Source organism: Hypanus sabinus, chromosome 22, assembly GCF_030144855.1.
Source record: "Hypanus sabinus isolate sHypSab1 chromosome 22, sHypSab1.hap1, whole genome shotgun sequence".
NCBI lineage: Eukaryota > Metazoa > Chordata > Chondrichthyes > Myliobatiformes > Dasyatidae > Hypanus > Hypanus sabinus.
In genome coordinates this window covers 6,507,126-6,524,013 of record NC_082727.1, presented here as the reverse complement: position 1 = coordinate 6,524,013, position 16,888 = coordinate 6,507,126, and the positions used below count along the sequence as shown (strand labels likewise).

Genomic DNA, 16,888 nt, shown 5'->3' with positions numbered 1-16,888 from the left:
GCTCTTGCTGGCATTGAGTTGATGTTGTGACAACACTCAGTCGGATTTTCTATCTCTCTCCTTTGTGCTGATTTCTCACCATCTTTGATTCAGCCTATGACAGTGATGTCATCAGCAAACTTAAATATGGCATTTAGCCTCACAGTCATGAGTGTTAAGTGAGTTGATCAGGAGGCTAAGCACACGACCTTGTGGTGCACCTGTGTTGGTGGAGATTTTGGAGGAGATGCTGTTGCCAATCCGAGCTGACTGGGGTCTGCACGTGAGTACAAAGATACTGAACTGAAACCTGCAGATATCCAGTGGAGATCTTACACTGGAGAAAGTATAACTCCTGTGGGAATGACATTTGTAACAGTGAAATACAACAACCAGCAAGCCACATTGGGGTTATCTGTGGTAAAAGCAGAAGGGCCAGCATTGTGGGGGCTGAGACAAGTACAACTTGATTGAAAATCTATTCATCATATGCCTACCACATCCCCTGTAATAGAGTCGATGGTAAGTGAATTAAGAAAGGTACTGGATAATGGCACAGCAGTGTTCAATGATTGCTTTGGAAAACTCAAATATATCAAGGGTAAAATTGTGTTAAATGAAAATGCCACATCCAAGTTTTACAAAGCCCATCTGGTTCCTTATACCATTTGTGATAAAGTAGTGAGAGAGCTAGATCAAATGGAGGCTGGAGGAATTCTTTCCAAGTTTGAGTGGAGCCCATGGGCATTGCCAGTGGTAACTAACAAGAATGGGTCTATTAGGGTCTGTTGTGATTTTAAGGCCACCATCAACCCACTACTGAAAGTAGATCAATGCCCTCTGTCCAGGATAGAGGATATCTTTGCAAACCTTTCTGGAGGGAAACACTTCATCAAAGTGAATTCAACAGATGGACATGGAAAAAGAATCCAAAGTGTTTCTCACCATAAGCATTCACAAAGGGCTTTATCACCATAATAGGCTTATTTTTGGAGTAGCATCTGCAGCTGCCTTCCAGCAGGAAGCTCCTGGACAAGAGCTGCAAGGCTGCCCAGGCGCTCAGAATTGCCTAGATGGTGTCATTATTACTGGTGAGGATGACAGGGACGATCTCCAAAATCTCAAGACAGTGTTAAAAAGATTAGATTATGGGCTCAGAGCGTGACACAGCGAGTTTGAATTTTTTTAACTAAGCATTGCTTATTGTGGTCACACTATTAACACACAAGAATTATATGTTTGTGGTGAATGCCCAGGCTAAAGGACATGTTACAGTTGTGGTCCTTTTTAAGATTTGTCAATTACTATAACAGGTTCCTGCCAAACCTGGCCACTGTGCTCCAGCCCTTGAAATCATTACTAGAGAAAAGGAAGAATTGTCAATGAATGAGACGTGTGAGGTGGCTTTCCTAAAGATAAAAGAAATGGTGGTGTCAAACACTATCCTCATACATTATGATCCATATCCATATCCAGTGAAGCTTTCCATGCATTGTTTGGGCTGGGGACACGTCCAGAAGAAAGGTATTCAGATCTGCCAGAACTACTGCAGCCCCAGAGTCAATTCCTCCTACTACCACGGAGGCAGCCCCAGAACTTGAGATGGTTTCATAATCGCAAGCCTTACCTGCCAAGCAGAGTGACCCCCTCCTTGTCAGGAAAGACATTATTCCACAAGTGTAAGAGATCCTCCACAGCCATGAAATCTTTAGGCCTGAATGGGGCAATTTAAAATTCACCATGCTGCAGATGTCTATATAGTAGTTGTATTATATTGTATACTGTGTAAATATATTGATTGATTGAGTACTCTTAATCAATCATCTCTTCATGATGGCTTATATGTAAAACTGTGAATTGCATATGTTATGTGCTACCATGTCATATGTGTATAACTTGCTTAAAGTACAAACAGTAAAAACAAAACTTATATAGGTTACTCCCAGCTCAGTGTTTTTTGCTTTCAATCCGTTTAATGTTTTGGAGTTACAACACACAGAGTGACTGGTGCATGGGATATAGTAACAGGGGTAGTTTTGGAGGCAGGTATGAAGGTGGCATGCAAGGGGCTGTTAAGCAAACACATGACTATGCAGGATATGGGTCATGAGCAGACAGATGGTATAAAGGATCTTAGTTTAATTAGTCTGGCACGTCATTGTTTGCTGATTGGCCTGTTTCTGTAGGTGCAAAGGCAACCTTTGATCAGAAAATGGCTTCAGAACCAATGCCATAAAAATTCTATTATTCAGTTGGAAAAGATATATTTAAGACTCATTCCAGGGAATTCCTTATGTGAAAATGGAAGCAATGGCAAATAATAAAATAATGAAGTTGTTGAGAGTAAAGGAGAATGTACAGTCATCATCATTGTCGTGGCTACCCCTCGAGGTCGAGGATGATGGTCTTCGTTCCGTTGATCTATTTATGGACTCTCAAGTGGCTTAAAGAAGTGGTCCACAGAATGAAGATGTCTGTGCATGTATTTGTTTAACGTGTACTTGATGTTGCATTCCAAGAAACACACGATACTTCACAAACCAACCAACTGATTCCAATGGCATGGAAACCACGACGATTGGAGCTGATGGATTTGTTGCAGCCTTCATCCGCCTTCACAGCCATTGAGTTCGAAGTAACTTCGTCCGCCTGTTCCACCGTTGAGGTTTTGTTTGGATTGTTTTTTGTCAGGGACCTCACCCTTGATTTACTGCCACGGGTGACCCTAACAGGAGCATAGCTCCAGACGGCATCGCTCTCAGGATCTCAGGACCACACAAGCTTCTCCGCCACGACAAGATGACAATCCATGGAGAAGGGTGTACAGCACAGCCTGGATCGCTGAGTCAGCCAGGCTGAAAGCTCTTCGCATACACAGGCTGTCTGACACTGTTTTATAACTGATTGCCATAAAAGGCTGATGGTGGATCCCCCAGCTGTGAGAAGTGATGATCATGAGATGGGTTAGATCCATGCCAAAATCCCATTCAGACACAACAGATTCTGCAGATGCTAGAAATCTAGAACAGCACACACAGAATGCTGGAGAAACGCAGCAGGTCAGGCAGCACCTGTGGACGAATAAACAATTAGTCTTTCTTTTCTTTAATTTATTTCTTTTATTTATTTTAATATACGGATACAGAGTGGAGCAGCCTGTTCAGCCTAATGAGCCGCACTGCCCAGCAACCTAACAATTTAACCCTCGCCTAACCACAGGATAATTTACAATAACTAATTAAACTCTCGCTTTGGCTGGCGGCTTAATACAGGGGGTGAGATCCCTTGGCCCAGCCATACCTAAGAAATCTCATTTGGGTGGATGCTGCGTGATGTGTCCCCTGTTACAGGTCAGTACCCTGAAATTACAAACAGTACACAATATGTGATTAAACTTTGACTATATGGATGGGAAAGAAAACAAAATTGAAAAGAAAAGGGTCCGTTCTCATGAAACAGTCTATTGCACAATGTTGGAGCTGCTCGTCCACCATCGACCTCCTCCTATCATCGCTGACCTTCGGACCTTCGCTCCAAGTCCACTCTGTCCGGTGGTCTACCAACCCTCTCTATTCGCATCTTCTCTCCTCATCTCTCCCTGGCAAAAGACCGTGAAAATCTCTCTTCCAGACTCACAAGAAGGAACAACACTTCTCTCATTGGATAGTCCCAGCATTCCAAACCCCGTTATCTCTAGTCAAAGCCGAAACGTTGCTGCTACAGAGAAACCATCACATTAGCAGTGAACCCTTACAGCATGTTACACTACTAACTGGTGCATTTGTAGACTGTGGGGGGGAACCGGAGCACCTGGAGAAAACTCATGCAGGTCACAGGGAGAACGTACAAACTCCTTGCAGGCAGCGCTGGAATGGAACTCCAAACTTCGGAACACCCCAAGTGTTGTGGTAACCGCTACCGTGGCACGACCGTGACACTTAAGGCCGTGACCTTTCCTCAGGACAATATATGCTGTGTGGCCTCCTGAGGTCCTCACGCATTCTGTGTGTGCTGCTCAAAATTTGACTGAGTTGACTTGGATGTGGTTTTAAAACTAACCCCCATTTTAGTTGATGGTATTTCAATTGTAACCATTTTTCCTAGGTAGCAGGGATAAAGGGAATGTTCTTGGCTAACAAAAAGGTACAAAAGCAGGTCAGGACCTTCATCACGTACAATAAGGGACGAGACTGGCGACTTCTGGAGGCTCCCACCACAGATCTGCGAGGCAAGGACCTTCACTGCCTTCTGGTAAGCCATCACATCTAGTTTCCCGTACCCTCACCCCACTGTGCAAACTCCATGCAGTCAGTGCTAGTGGTCAGAACTGAAAAGGAGCTCTACCACGGTCCCAGGGAATTCCCCTTACTCTTTAACGAATCTTTAGTTTAAAATAATGTATGCTGGACAAATCCAGGCAATGCAAGAAGGAGACTGAACATCATGGTCAGTCTGGTCTTAGTAACCAAGTAAGATGATAGGTCAACTCTAATTGTATGTTTACTGACGTTTTGATTGTGTTTGAAACTTTATTGAATAAAAGACTGCAAGCTTTTCATGTCCTTTTCTTGCCGTTAACTGGCAATATGGTGCAGCGATTTCACACATCAAAAGAGGTAACAAAAAAGTTGAAAATTGTGTGAAATTAACTTTGCTTCAGAGATCAACAACCATCCAAAAGCATATCTGAGCTTGAGGAGCATGCACTGGGTTGACAACCTGTAAATAGCCGGTGGTCTCCTTAAATGGCACTGGTAGATGTCCTTTCAGCTACCAAATTCTCTCACAGCTATGCAAAGTTGAGCCCAAGTGATGGTGCAGTAGTCAAACCCAGCTGCATGATTTGGTGCCTCAGTTATCCTTCTGGGTGGACACCAACTTCACCAATATGGCATTAGGCTAAATTGCCTCACATGCCAGAATTCCTATTTGAGAACACATTCATGACACTTAGTAAGGGGACAATAGTTCCTCTTAAATCATGGTGACATTATTTTTAAACATACAGGAAAAAGAATGCTTGATCCAGGAATTCAATGTCAAAACCTGAAATTAAAAAAAAGAAAATTGCTGGAGATTCTCAGCAGGTTAGGTAGAATCTGTGGTGAATCAACGTTGGTTAGTTACTTATGACAGATCTGTTTTGCTGTGCATTTCTACCATTTTTTTTGAATTGTTCAAATTTCTAGTATTTTGCTTTTGTAAACCTTCACTAATAGTTCCTATCAATCGGGCTGTTTTCCTCATGGGTAATATGCCAATATTCTTAAAAGTTTCTTAACTTCTTAAAGTTATTTAAGAAGTGGATTCTTAAAAGTTCAATTCTCCATTGATATGTGGTAGCTGTCTGACGATAATGATCTGGTTTAAATCATACTATGACCCTTGTCTACAGCCATACTGCTCCTTAAATCTGCACCTGAACGTGGCACCAAATCCTTATACATCAGGCAACATTGGCAGCAAGTACTCAGCCCCAGGCATCATTGTGGCTTCAGGTACTGTATCACTCGGATTAGGCTTCCATTTTGTTGAGATTGCTATTATTGTCACATGTACCAAGATACAGTGAAATGCTTGTCTTGTAGACTGTTCATACAGGCCAGATCATGAGCTAGAAAAAGGTATTCCTGAAGCTTTTCATGTTTTCACTTATGATACTCCTTTGCTGTTGACAGAGTACAGAATGATATCCTAGCAACTGTGAGTCAGTGTGGGAAACATTCCCAGGTGATACAGTAGCATAGCGTTTAGTGCTATTAAAGTACAAGTGATCTGTGTTCAATTTTGTCACTGTCTGCAAGGAGTGTGTATGCTCTCCCCGTGACTGTGGGGCTTTTCTCCAGGCGCCCTGGAATGCTCCCATATCCCAAGTACATATGGGTTAGTAGATTAATTGGTCATATGGGTGTAATTGGGTGAAGTGTTCATTCGGTCAGAAGGGCCCATTACTGCGCTGTATCTCTAAATGTACTGATTCAGAATTACATCCATCCTCAGTGTGGTTTGGACGAATTTATTGAAGGTTTTTTGATCATTAAACCTCATTCAACCAGCCACCTATTTCCAGGCAAGGGAGTACTGGCCGATGCAGTTCAACCCTGGATTCATTTCCACCTAGTTCCTAATTCATGATCCTATTGAAGGGGAATTCCAAATGGATTGTGCTCAGAACAAAGGACACAAGCCATTTTTCGATTTCCCTACTACAATTGGTCAGTCCCACGTTTGGTTCAGGTGGCAATTTGTGCCTCTTTTCCCTTGTACTTTAAGAAACTTCAATTAAAAGAAAACTCATCCAAGATATATGTTGCAGCCCCCTCCCCCGCTCCCCCAGTCCTGGGATGCTGCTTGGTATTTCTCAAAGCTATTTTCTCCACGTTCCATTCTCCGATTTGAGCTGGGAAAGACCTACTGTAAGGCTGAAGTCCCATTCCGCAGTACATCTCTGTTTCCCTCCTTCCCATCATTTGTGGTAGTCCTTCTGCATTCCCAGACACTGAAGAGTTAGACTGATCTTGAAGCAGGTTAACAAAACATTGTAGGCTGAAGGGCCTGTACTGCGTTACACTGTTCTGTGCTGGACTTCCCTCCCTAAACCTCTCTATCTCTAAGCCCCTTCTTCCCTTATTCTGCCGTGTGTCTTCAACCAAGTCTGTCATAATGTTTGCAATGCTAATGTTTGTTTGATAACACATTTTACAGTATTGTGGATGTTACATCAGTGCAAAGTGCTGTTGTCAGAGGTTCATCACTAATTACGCCATTATGCCTCTGGTATTTAGGGCAGCAGTGATGTTCAGGGCTTCCTTCATCATGTCAGTAGCTTCCTCTTGATTTTCACTACTGTAGGTCATCCAAGTCTCAGGTGGAGACTCAGGAACATTGTCGCATTCAGATGTAGAAGGATTGCCAAGAGCCAAACCTAAAGCCCTGACTCCTGCCAACATAGCTCCCTGGGTCATTGAGGCAGGCAAACCTCTGAACCACAAGGTTAAGCTCCTCTTAGAGGAGGTGTATCAGTAAAAGTGACACTAATGTTTCCTGAGACAACTGACCCACAAGAAGTCCTTTTCTTTGTCCTATCATGATACGTTTAATTTCTCTTCTTAAATGGCCTAGGATTTGCTCATTCGGAAAATCTGATAATGAATTGGTTTTCTATATAGATATTAACTGCAAATTTATCCATAATTATTCACCTTGGAAACAGTTCAAAGATCCTCTGCACACTAATATTACTGGTAGTCCCAAAAGCAGTGGACTGCAGAGACTATTTAAAATTGCACTGTTTTTTTACTAGAATCTACAGTTTTCAGCCAGTGTCTGTGATAGAATGAAATTTAACACCAGGTCTTTCCGACATCTCCCCAGGCTGCAGGGATGGGTGGAAAGAAGGAGAGAAGTAATGGCCAATGTTATCTGTGCCAGAACTCCACTTTAATGAGCTATCTTGTTTTTCATATCTCTTGTCAAATGACCTCATTGCCCTGAGTGTGAACTTGTGCAATCTTTTTTCCTCTAAGATGCTCATGAACAAACTGATAAAAAGTCCTGTATCTGTTTAAATCATTATAATGTAAATAATTGAACATGTGCTGGAGGAACTGGCATGCCAGTCAGCATCTATGGAGGAATATGAACAGACAATGGTTTGTGCTGAGACAGAATAAGAATACGGGGGGTGGTTAGGAGGAGAAGGAGGTGGCAGGTGATAGGTGAGGGGAAAGGTAGCTGGGTGGATAAAAGGGCACAATGTGAGACGGTGATGGGTAGAAGAGGTAAAGGGCTGAAGAAGTAATATTAAAGGAGAGGGCAGTAGACAGTAGAACAAAGGGAAGCATTTTTGCAGTGATCTAGGGGACAATTACCTGAAAGGAGCCTTTGTGCTGTTAGCAACTTATGACTATTGATTCCCTTTCATTTCCACCCTTTTCTAGGTGAGGGGGTGAGGAGCATTGGGGAGAGTGAAATCTGTGTCAGAAGCTGGGAGGTGATAGGTGGATCTATGTGAGAGGCAGGATGGAGAATGGGAATGGTGTCAGAAGCTGGAAGGTGATACACACAACATGCTGGAGGAACTCAGCATTCGTGGAAACGAACTGTTGACGTTTCGGGCCGAGACCCTTTATCAGGACATGTTTACGAGAAGCTGGAAGGTGATTGGGGGAAATGACAAAGGACTGAAAATGATGGAATGTGGCGGGAGAGGAAGGTCAGGTGTGATACATTGGGAAGGTGGTGTGGGGTGGAATTGGTGAGATGGATGATTGTCGATGCACAAGTGGAGGAGAAAGAAATAGGCTGAAGGGGTCAAGTGGATCAGGAGGAGTTAGAAGGGAAAAAGGGAAGAAGGGGATGGCGTTGCCAGAAGTTTAACAATTTAAGATTTGTGTAATCAGATAGGAGAATGCTCAGGTAGAATTACAGGTGCTGTACCTTTAACTTATATTCAGCCCGACCTGGCAGATGTATGGATTTTCAACCTGATCAATGCAAGACGTAAATAGGTCCCTCTATTGGGAGTTAATATTAAAGAAAGTAGTTACAGCATTTCAAAAAACTTCATCGTCTTCTGTCTTCTTGCATTTTGAGGTCGTGGCCAGGTTGAAGCTGGGGATTGAAACTGTTCTTGTGCAATCAAATCTGAACTCTGCTGGCTTTACTTGAATTTCAGGCAACGTTGGCCCCGACCTACAGGTGGACCCGGACAGTCCCAGCAGCAATATGTTCATCTCGTCAGACGGGGGAAACTCCTGGAGACAGGTAATGGTGACAGCAAGAAGTTTACTGCTCATGAACCAGGGCTGAGCTAACACAATTGAAGTTAAGACGCATAACCTTGATCAGAAACATTGATTATCTGTGCCCCCCGCCCCCCCCACCCCCACAGTTGCTGCATGACCATCTGAAATCCTCCAGCAGTTTGCTGACTTTGTGGTAACTGTTTTAACCTCCTGATGTTGTGTTGTTACCACATGTGATCTTCGCGGTCTGAGAGCAACAACTGGTTCAGATGTTACCTGGAATACTGCGTGCTGTTCTGGTCTACTTACCTGAGGAAAGAGACACTGGCTTTGGAGCAGGTTTGCCAGACTGAATTTGAAGATGGAGGTTAGCATTTGGGGAGAGATTGAGTCACCTGGAACTATACTAACTGGAATTCTGAAGAATGAGAGGAGATCGTATAGAAACATAGAGAATTAAAGGGATAAGTAGATAAGACAGAAGCAGGAAAGTTGTTTTTACTGGTAACTGAGGGGACATAGCCTCAGGGGAATAAATGTAGGGCAGAGATGAAGAGAATCTGCTTTTTCCAGAGAATAGTGAATCTGTGGAATTCTCTCCCCAGGGAAACAGTAGAGACTACTCAATGTATTAAAGACATGGTTAGATACACCTTTGCAGATTAAGGGTATTAGGAGTTACAGGGAAAAGGCAGGTAGGTGGAGTTGAGTAAATGGCCAGATCAACCATGGTCTTAATGAATGTGGGGAGGAAGTTTGACAGGCCAAATTGCCGACTCCTGCTGTTAATTGTTGTGTTCTTATTTGGAAGAATATCTATGAAGCAAGCCACGGGTGTGAAGCTCCCATCCTTGTGACTATAACTGAAGTCAGAATCCTATCTGAACATAACAGTAGCCCAGATTGATTCCTGTGCTGCCCTGCCATCTTGCAGGCAGCCTCAATAACAGCCGCCGTATACAAAGGTCTCGAGAACAAAGCAATGAGATAGCTGAGCCGTTAAGCCGGAGGAACAATGTTTTCCAGGACACTGGAGAGCATGCTGTCAGAGTTAAAAGGCTGTGTTGGTTAATCGCTTGATCCAGAAGCCAGTACCTTTGACAAGATGTCGGCAGTATTGATGTTTTCCACTCATGTTGGAGGGTTTGAGGCCATAACTTGCTGATTCAGAAATGTGAACACGTTCACTGAGCCAATTTACAACTGACATTTATATCAATACATTTAAAAAAAAGATGTGCCTGACACATCCTGAAGAGTGTTGTTTAGAATTTCATCCACTGTCAGTAGGAACAACCAAGTGAATTTCTAGGCAGGTAACCTCAAGTAAAATGAATCTTGTATTTTCCCTGGAAACTTCAGAGAAAGGCATGATGGAAGCAGTGAAAACTGGCCCAGTTGCTATTACTGACACAATTTGATGCACAGTGTAGCTGGGCAAACCCTACTGAGTCCAGATGTTTTCATTTATTTCTGAGCTCACATGCACTGAGGCCATTTTTTTTTTAAAGATTAGCTTCATTTGTCACATCTAAACATCACAGCATAGAGTGAAATGCGGCATTTGCATCAACAACCAACACAGACTGAAGATTGTGCGCCAACGTAGCATGCCCACAACTCACTAATCCTAACCCTAACTGCACACCTTTGCAATGTGGGAGGAAACCCATGTGGCCACGAGAGAATGTGCAGACAGTGGTGGGAATTGAACTTCAATCAGCAATCGCAGGTGCTGGAAGGTGTCCTGCTCACTGCTATGCTACCATGGCATTTGAATATCTTCCCCCTAAAGCATTCGCCAGTATGGTTCCAGAAAAGCCGGTGATAGAGTTAACGATCAGGCTGATGGGTTTTGATAAAGGGCACAATTTGATAAGAGGTATAGATAGAGTGGAGAGGCAGCACTTTCTTCATGGGGTGGTGATCGCTAATACCAGAAGACATCCTTTAAGAAGAGCAGAGAAAAGCTTAGAGGAGATGCCAATGGCAGGTTTTTTTACACAGAGTGTAAGTGCCTGGAACATATTGCTGGGGTTGGTAACAGAAGCAGATACATTAGAGACATTTAAGAGACTCTTAGATAGGCATATGAATCATTGGAAAATGGAGTGTCTGGGATATGTAGGGGGGAAGGGTTATATTGATCAAAAAGAAGGTTAAAAGGTTGGTAAAACATCTTGTGCTGTACTTTTCAATTTTTGATGTTTTATGCTCTATGAAATGGGTAGCACAGCTATGTAGATAATAATGTCAATGTTTCTCTTCTCTGGCATTCTGGGTTCAATCCTGTCTTCTATGTGGAGCTTGCACATTCTCTCCGTGGTCACGTGGGCACTGTGGCTTGCTCCCACATCCCACCGATAGGCAGGCTGGTCATTGAGTTTGTGACTGTAAATTGCCTCCCCTGTGTAGGTGGCTGGTAGAATCTGGGAGGAATTAGTAGGAATGAGGGAAGACTAAAATGGGATAGTGCAGGAATAGTGTTTGATGACCAGCATGGATTGATGGGGCCAAAGGTTCTGGCATATGACTGTGTGGTTCTAATAGGGGTTTGGCTGATCACAGTGGAATTGCTATGCTACTGTGTCTATAAACAGGATCCAAGAGTGGATCAGCAATATCTCATCCTGTCATTAATTCAGAAAACTTCTCCTGATAAAGAAACACTTCATTGTTCACCAGGATGTTGCACAGCATCAAAAAGATCTTTTTGAAGGTTTTTTGATAAATAGTTGTACAGATATTCTAACAAAGGACTACACTTAGATAGCACAGCAGTTACTGCAAGATGTACATGTGGGCAATTTCAACAAATTTTTGTCAAGGAATGTGATTAACAAATGTAATAAATGAATACTTCCAAAGCCTGTGTAAACTAAACTTTAGCTCAAAGTGACAGTTGGCATAAAGAGTAATTTTGAGCACACGACAATGAGGATTAACTCAGTCCAAACAAAGAACAGAAAGTTCTGAATGTCTTGACCTTGGGTACTGTCTGTTTTGCGTTTGTATGTTCTTGTTAAACTATAAGTCATAGGTGTAGAATCAATTCAACCCATTGAGTCTGCTCCACCATTCAATCGCAGATGATTTACATTCCCTCTCAGCCTCATTTTCCTGCTTTCTCCCCATAACATTTGACACACTTACTAATCAAGAACCTATCAAACTCTGCTTTAAATATACCCAATTACTTTGTGTTACAGTCCAAACATATGCTGGGTTAACCCGCAAATGTCGTTATGCTTCCAGCATCAACGTAGAATGCCCACAACTTATTAATCCTTACTAAGATGTATATCTTAGGAATGTGGGAGGAAACCAGAGCACCTGGAGGAAACCCATATGGTTACGGGTAGAAAGTACAAAGTTCTTACAGCCAGTGGTGGAATTGCTGGCATTGTAAAAGCCTGCTGCTATCTGCTACAGTACTGTACCACCACTGGGAATTACATTGCCAATGTATTAGAGAGATCAGTTGAATTAACAAGCAAAATTTCCAAGAAGACTAAGAACTGTTCAATCTCTCCCTAATGACAACCAAAGACAGAAATCTCCTGAAATTCTAAGGAAATTTATGATAAATCTATGTGTCAACACTGAGTCATGTCATCTGCAGAAATTTTCTGATGACTCAGCCATAGTTGGGTGTATAAACGGAGGATGGAAAGATGAATACAGGGCCCTGGTGGAGGAATTGATGCAAGCTGAATCATGTGCAGCTCAACATTAGTAAGAAGGAGAGACTGACGGACTTTAGGAAGACTAAGCCTGCACTGCTCCCTGTTACTATTGATAGTGAGGACCTCCAAGTACTTGGGGGGCACTTGAGTGGAGCACCAACACAGAAGCTGTGTACAAGAAGGACCAGAGTCATCTCTACTTCCTGAGGAGACTGAGGTCCTTTGGACAATGCAGGCCTCTCCTTCACATGTTCTACTCGTCTGTTGACGTCAGTACAGTCTTCTATGTGATGGTGTGCTGGGGCAATGGCATCAACACGGGTCATGCCAACAGGATCAATAAACTGATTAGAAAGGCTGGCTCTGTTATAGGAGTCAAACTGGCCACACTGGGTGCTGTGGTAGAACAAAGGACCCTACAGAAAATCCCGGTAATTCTGGACAATGTTTCTCACTCTCTGCACGCCACCTTGGCTGAACAGAGGAACACTTTTAGTAATAGACTAAGACAACTGCGCTGCTCCAAAGAGCACCATATGAGATCGTTCTTATCCTCGGCCATTAGGCTCTATAATGAGTCAACCAATAGCTGGGGCATTGATGGCCCCCCTTTTGTCAGACTGTTTGTGACAACTTATTTATTTATTCTCACTACTTCTCTTCTAATATTTGTACATCTGTGCCCTTGTACTGCTTCTGTGACAGTGTAATTTCCATTGGGATCAATAAAGTATCTATCTATCTATCTGTTATCATATCCTACATTGAGATTCATTTCCTTGCAGGCATTTACAGGGAACAAATGAAAAACAATAAACTCTTCAGAAAAAAAACTATAGATAAATAGACAAAGACTGACAAACAATTCTCAACACTAACCTTCAATTTTATTGACCTCTGACTAACTTCATCACAAAAGATCAGCTTTAGTTTGACAGAAGGTCAGTTTTATAGAAACAGAAGTTTTATTTCTCCTTGACATTATGATAATGTTCTATATTCACTACTTTCTTTCAAGAGTTGGTTCATCTGTGTCAATATTTTCATTTGTTTATTGATGTCTTTGTAAGTAACAGCAGTTACCACATTCTCAGGATAATTAATTGTGTGAAACACTCTAATCCAATTTAGCATGATGTGATTTTGTCTAAATGGAAGTAATTCCAGACCCATCAATCCCACTTAAGTAAGTATTTGTCCAGTTCCTTATATAATTAATAACCTTCCACATACAACCATTCTGGGTCTTTACTTGGCAGAATGATACATTGGAAATGAGTGATTACTAAAAACAAGATAATTGGCTCATTCATACAAAGAGAAAAAAATCATTTATCAAATTAATCAAAAACATCAGAGGCTGGCAGTGGAGATGGGCTGCTCTGGGAGTACTCATTTGTTCTTTGTCTTCTCAAGTGTCAAATAAGCATTTTGCATGTGCTGCTTGAGTCTCCTGTATTCTGTATAAGAAGGTGGGCAGATAGATTTGCATGTTCCAGCTGACAGGAATGAGGGTAATATTTTTATTTTCATTAGGTACATTTAATGTCAGAGCATTGTATACAATATACATCCTGAAATTTTTTTTCAGAATCAGAATCAAGTTTATTATCACCGGCATGTGACATGAAATTTGTTAACTTAGCAGCAGCAGTTCAATGCAATACATAATCTAGCAGAGAAAAAAAGTAAATAAAATAAATAAATAAATAAACAAGTAAATCAATACATATATTGAATAGATTTTTTTTAATGTGCAAAAACAGAAATACTGTATATTAAAAAAAGTGAGATAGAATCCAAAGATTCAATGTCATTTAGAAATCAGATGGCAAAAGGGAAGAAGCTGTTCCTGAATCACTGAGTGTGTGCCTTCAGGCTTCTGTACCTCCAGCCTGATGGAAACAGTGAGAAAAGGGCATGCTCTGGGTGCTGGAGGTCCTTAATAATGGACGCTGCCTTTCTGAGACACCACTCCCTAAAGATGTCCTGGGTACTTTGTAGGCTAGTGCTCAAGATGGAACTGACTAGATTTACAACCTACTGCAGCTTCTTTCTGTCCTGTGCAATAACTCCTCCATACCAGACAGTGATGCAGCCCGTCAGAATGCTCACCACCATACAAATACAGAAGTTTTTGAGTGTATTTGTTGACATGCCAAATCTCTTCAAACTCCTAATAAAGTATAGCCACTGTCTTGCCTTCTTTATAACTGCATCAATACGTTGGAACCGTGTTAGATCATCAGAGATCTCGGCACCCAGGAACTTGAAGCTGCTCAATCGCTACACTTCTGATCCCTCTATGAGGACTGGTACACGTTCCTTTATCTTACCCTTCCTGAAGCCCACAATTAGCTCTTTCGTCTTATTGACATTGAGTACCAGGTTGTTGCTGCGGGACCACTCCACCAGTTGGCATGTCTCACTCCTGTACGTCCTCTTGTCACCACCTGAGATTTTACCAACATTGATTGTATTGTAAACAAATTTATAGATGGTATTTGAGCTATGCCTAGCCACACAGTCATGTGTATATAGAGAGTAGAGCAGTGGGCTAAGCACACACCCCTGAGGTACGCCAGAGTTGATCGTCAGTGAGAGGATATGTTATCACTAATCCGCATAGATTATGGTCTTCCGGTTAGGAAGTCAAGGATCCAATTGCAGAGGGAGGTACAGAGGCCCAGGTTCTGCAACTTCTCAATCAGGATTATGGGAATGATGGTATTAAATGCTGAGCTATAGTCGATGAACAGCGTCTTGATGTGGGTTTTTATGTTATCCAGCTGGTCTAAAGCCGTGTGGCGAGCCATTGAGATTGCATCTGCCGTTGACCTATTGTGACAATAGGCAAATTGCAATGGGTCCAGGTCCTTGCTGAGGCAGGAGTTCAGTCTAGTCATAACCAACCTCTGAAAGCATTTCATCACTGTCGATGTGAGTGCTACCGCGTGATAGTCATTAAGGCAGCCCATATTATTTTTCTTAGGCACTGGTATAATTGTTGCTTTTTTGAAGTAAGTGGGAACTTCTGCCCATTGCAGTGAGAGGTTGAAAATGTCCTTGAATACTCCCGCTAGTTGGTTGGCACAGATTTTCAGAGCCTTACTGGGTACTCCATCGTGACCTTCCATCTTGCGAGGGTTCACATTCTTTAATGACAGCCTAACATTAGCTTCTGAGACAGAGATCACAGGGTTATCAGGTGCAGTGGGGATCTTCACAGCTGTAGTTAAGTTCTCCCTTTCAAAGTGTGCATAGAAAGCATTGAGTTTATCTGGTAGTGAAGCATCACTGCCATTAATGCTATTGCGTTTTGCTTTGTAGGAAGTAATACCTTGCAGACCCTGCCAGAGTTGCTGTGTATCTGATGTCGCCTGCAACCTCATTCAAAATTGTCTCTTTGCCCTTGAAATAGCTCTCTGCAAATCATACCCGGTTTTCTGGTACAGGTCTGGGTGCCCAGATTTGAATGCCACAGATTTAGCCTTCAGCAGACGATGTACCTCCTGGTTCATCCACAGCTCTTGGTTTAGGAACGTACAATAAGTCTTTGAGGGCACTCTTTCATCCACACAGGTTTTAATGAAATCGGTAACAACTGCAGCATACTCATCCAGCTTCGAAGATGAATCTCTGAATACAGTCCAGTCCCCTGATTCAAAGTAATCCATAGGTGCTCCTGTGCTTCCCTTGCCCATACCTTCTTGGCCCTCACTACTGGTGTTGCAGTCTTCAGTCTCTGCCTATACTCAGGGAGTAGAAGTACAGTTAGGTAATCAGACTTTCCGAAGTGAGGGCGTGGAATAGCACAGTAGGCATTCTTGATGGTGATGTAGCAATAGTCCAGTGCGTTGTTTCCTCTGGTATTGCAAGTGATCTGTTGATGGCAGTTGCTCAGTGATTTTTTTTTCAGACTGGCCAGGTTCAAATCTCCCAAAACAATGGTGAAGGCGTTAGCAAACATCCATGAGAACAGAGGAGTGCCCCAGAGAATGAATGACAATTAAATTTTAGAACCCCAAAGCTCCCCCGCTCCCCCACCAGCAGCAATGCGATGACCCTGTCCCCCACCACCAAAAAAGCATCTGCACTGAGCACTCAAGCATGCAGCAAAGCATCAATAAAGACACAGACTTGCAGTACCCCAAAGACTACTCGTTCACCTGGTAATTCGACATTCCACAGGCTCTCTCTGTCCCTAATAAGGAAAAAAGAGGTATTTCCCTTATTTTCCAAATAAACAATCCATCAACATCCGTGAAGCCTGTGCAGTATTCCAGTCTTTAAGAAGAATTGATTGCTGAATTCATGGTTTATTCAGCCCTTCAAATATTTTGCCTAATAAATACAGCCCACAAAAGAAGTATGGCCCTAGACTTTACTACAATACTAATAATTTGGTCAGCCTGTGAATTAGAGTGAAAATTCACATTCAAAATTATAAAGCATTTTCAATCAAACTAAGCAGAA

At 42.4% G+C, this 16,888-nt stretch overlaps 1 protein-coding gene across 1 annotated transcript in view; it reads left to right on the top strand.

Annotated features, from left to right (window-relative positions):
* The window catches only part of LOC132379726 (VPS10 domain-containing receptor SorCS1-like), a 1,404,942-nt gene that overhangs the window by 1,196,377 nt on the left and 191,677 nt on the right, over nucleotides 1–16,888 (top strand). The window contains exons 10-12 of the mRNA XM_059948015.1: nucleotides 4,084–4,230; nucleotides 5,375–5,477; nucleotides 8,657–8,745. Coding sequence (XP_059803998.1) covers nucleotides 4,084–4,230; nucleotides 5,375–5,477; nucleotides 8,657–8,745 — 339 coding nt within the window. The remainder of the gene's footprint in view (nucleotides 1–4,083; nucleotides 4,231–5,374; nucleotides 5,478–8,656; nucleotides 8,746–16,888) is intronic.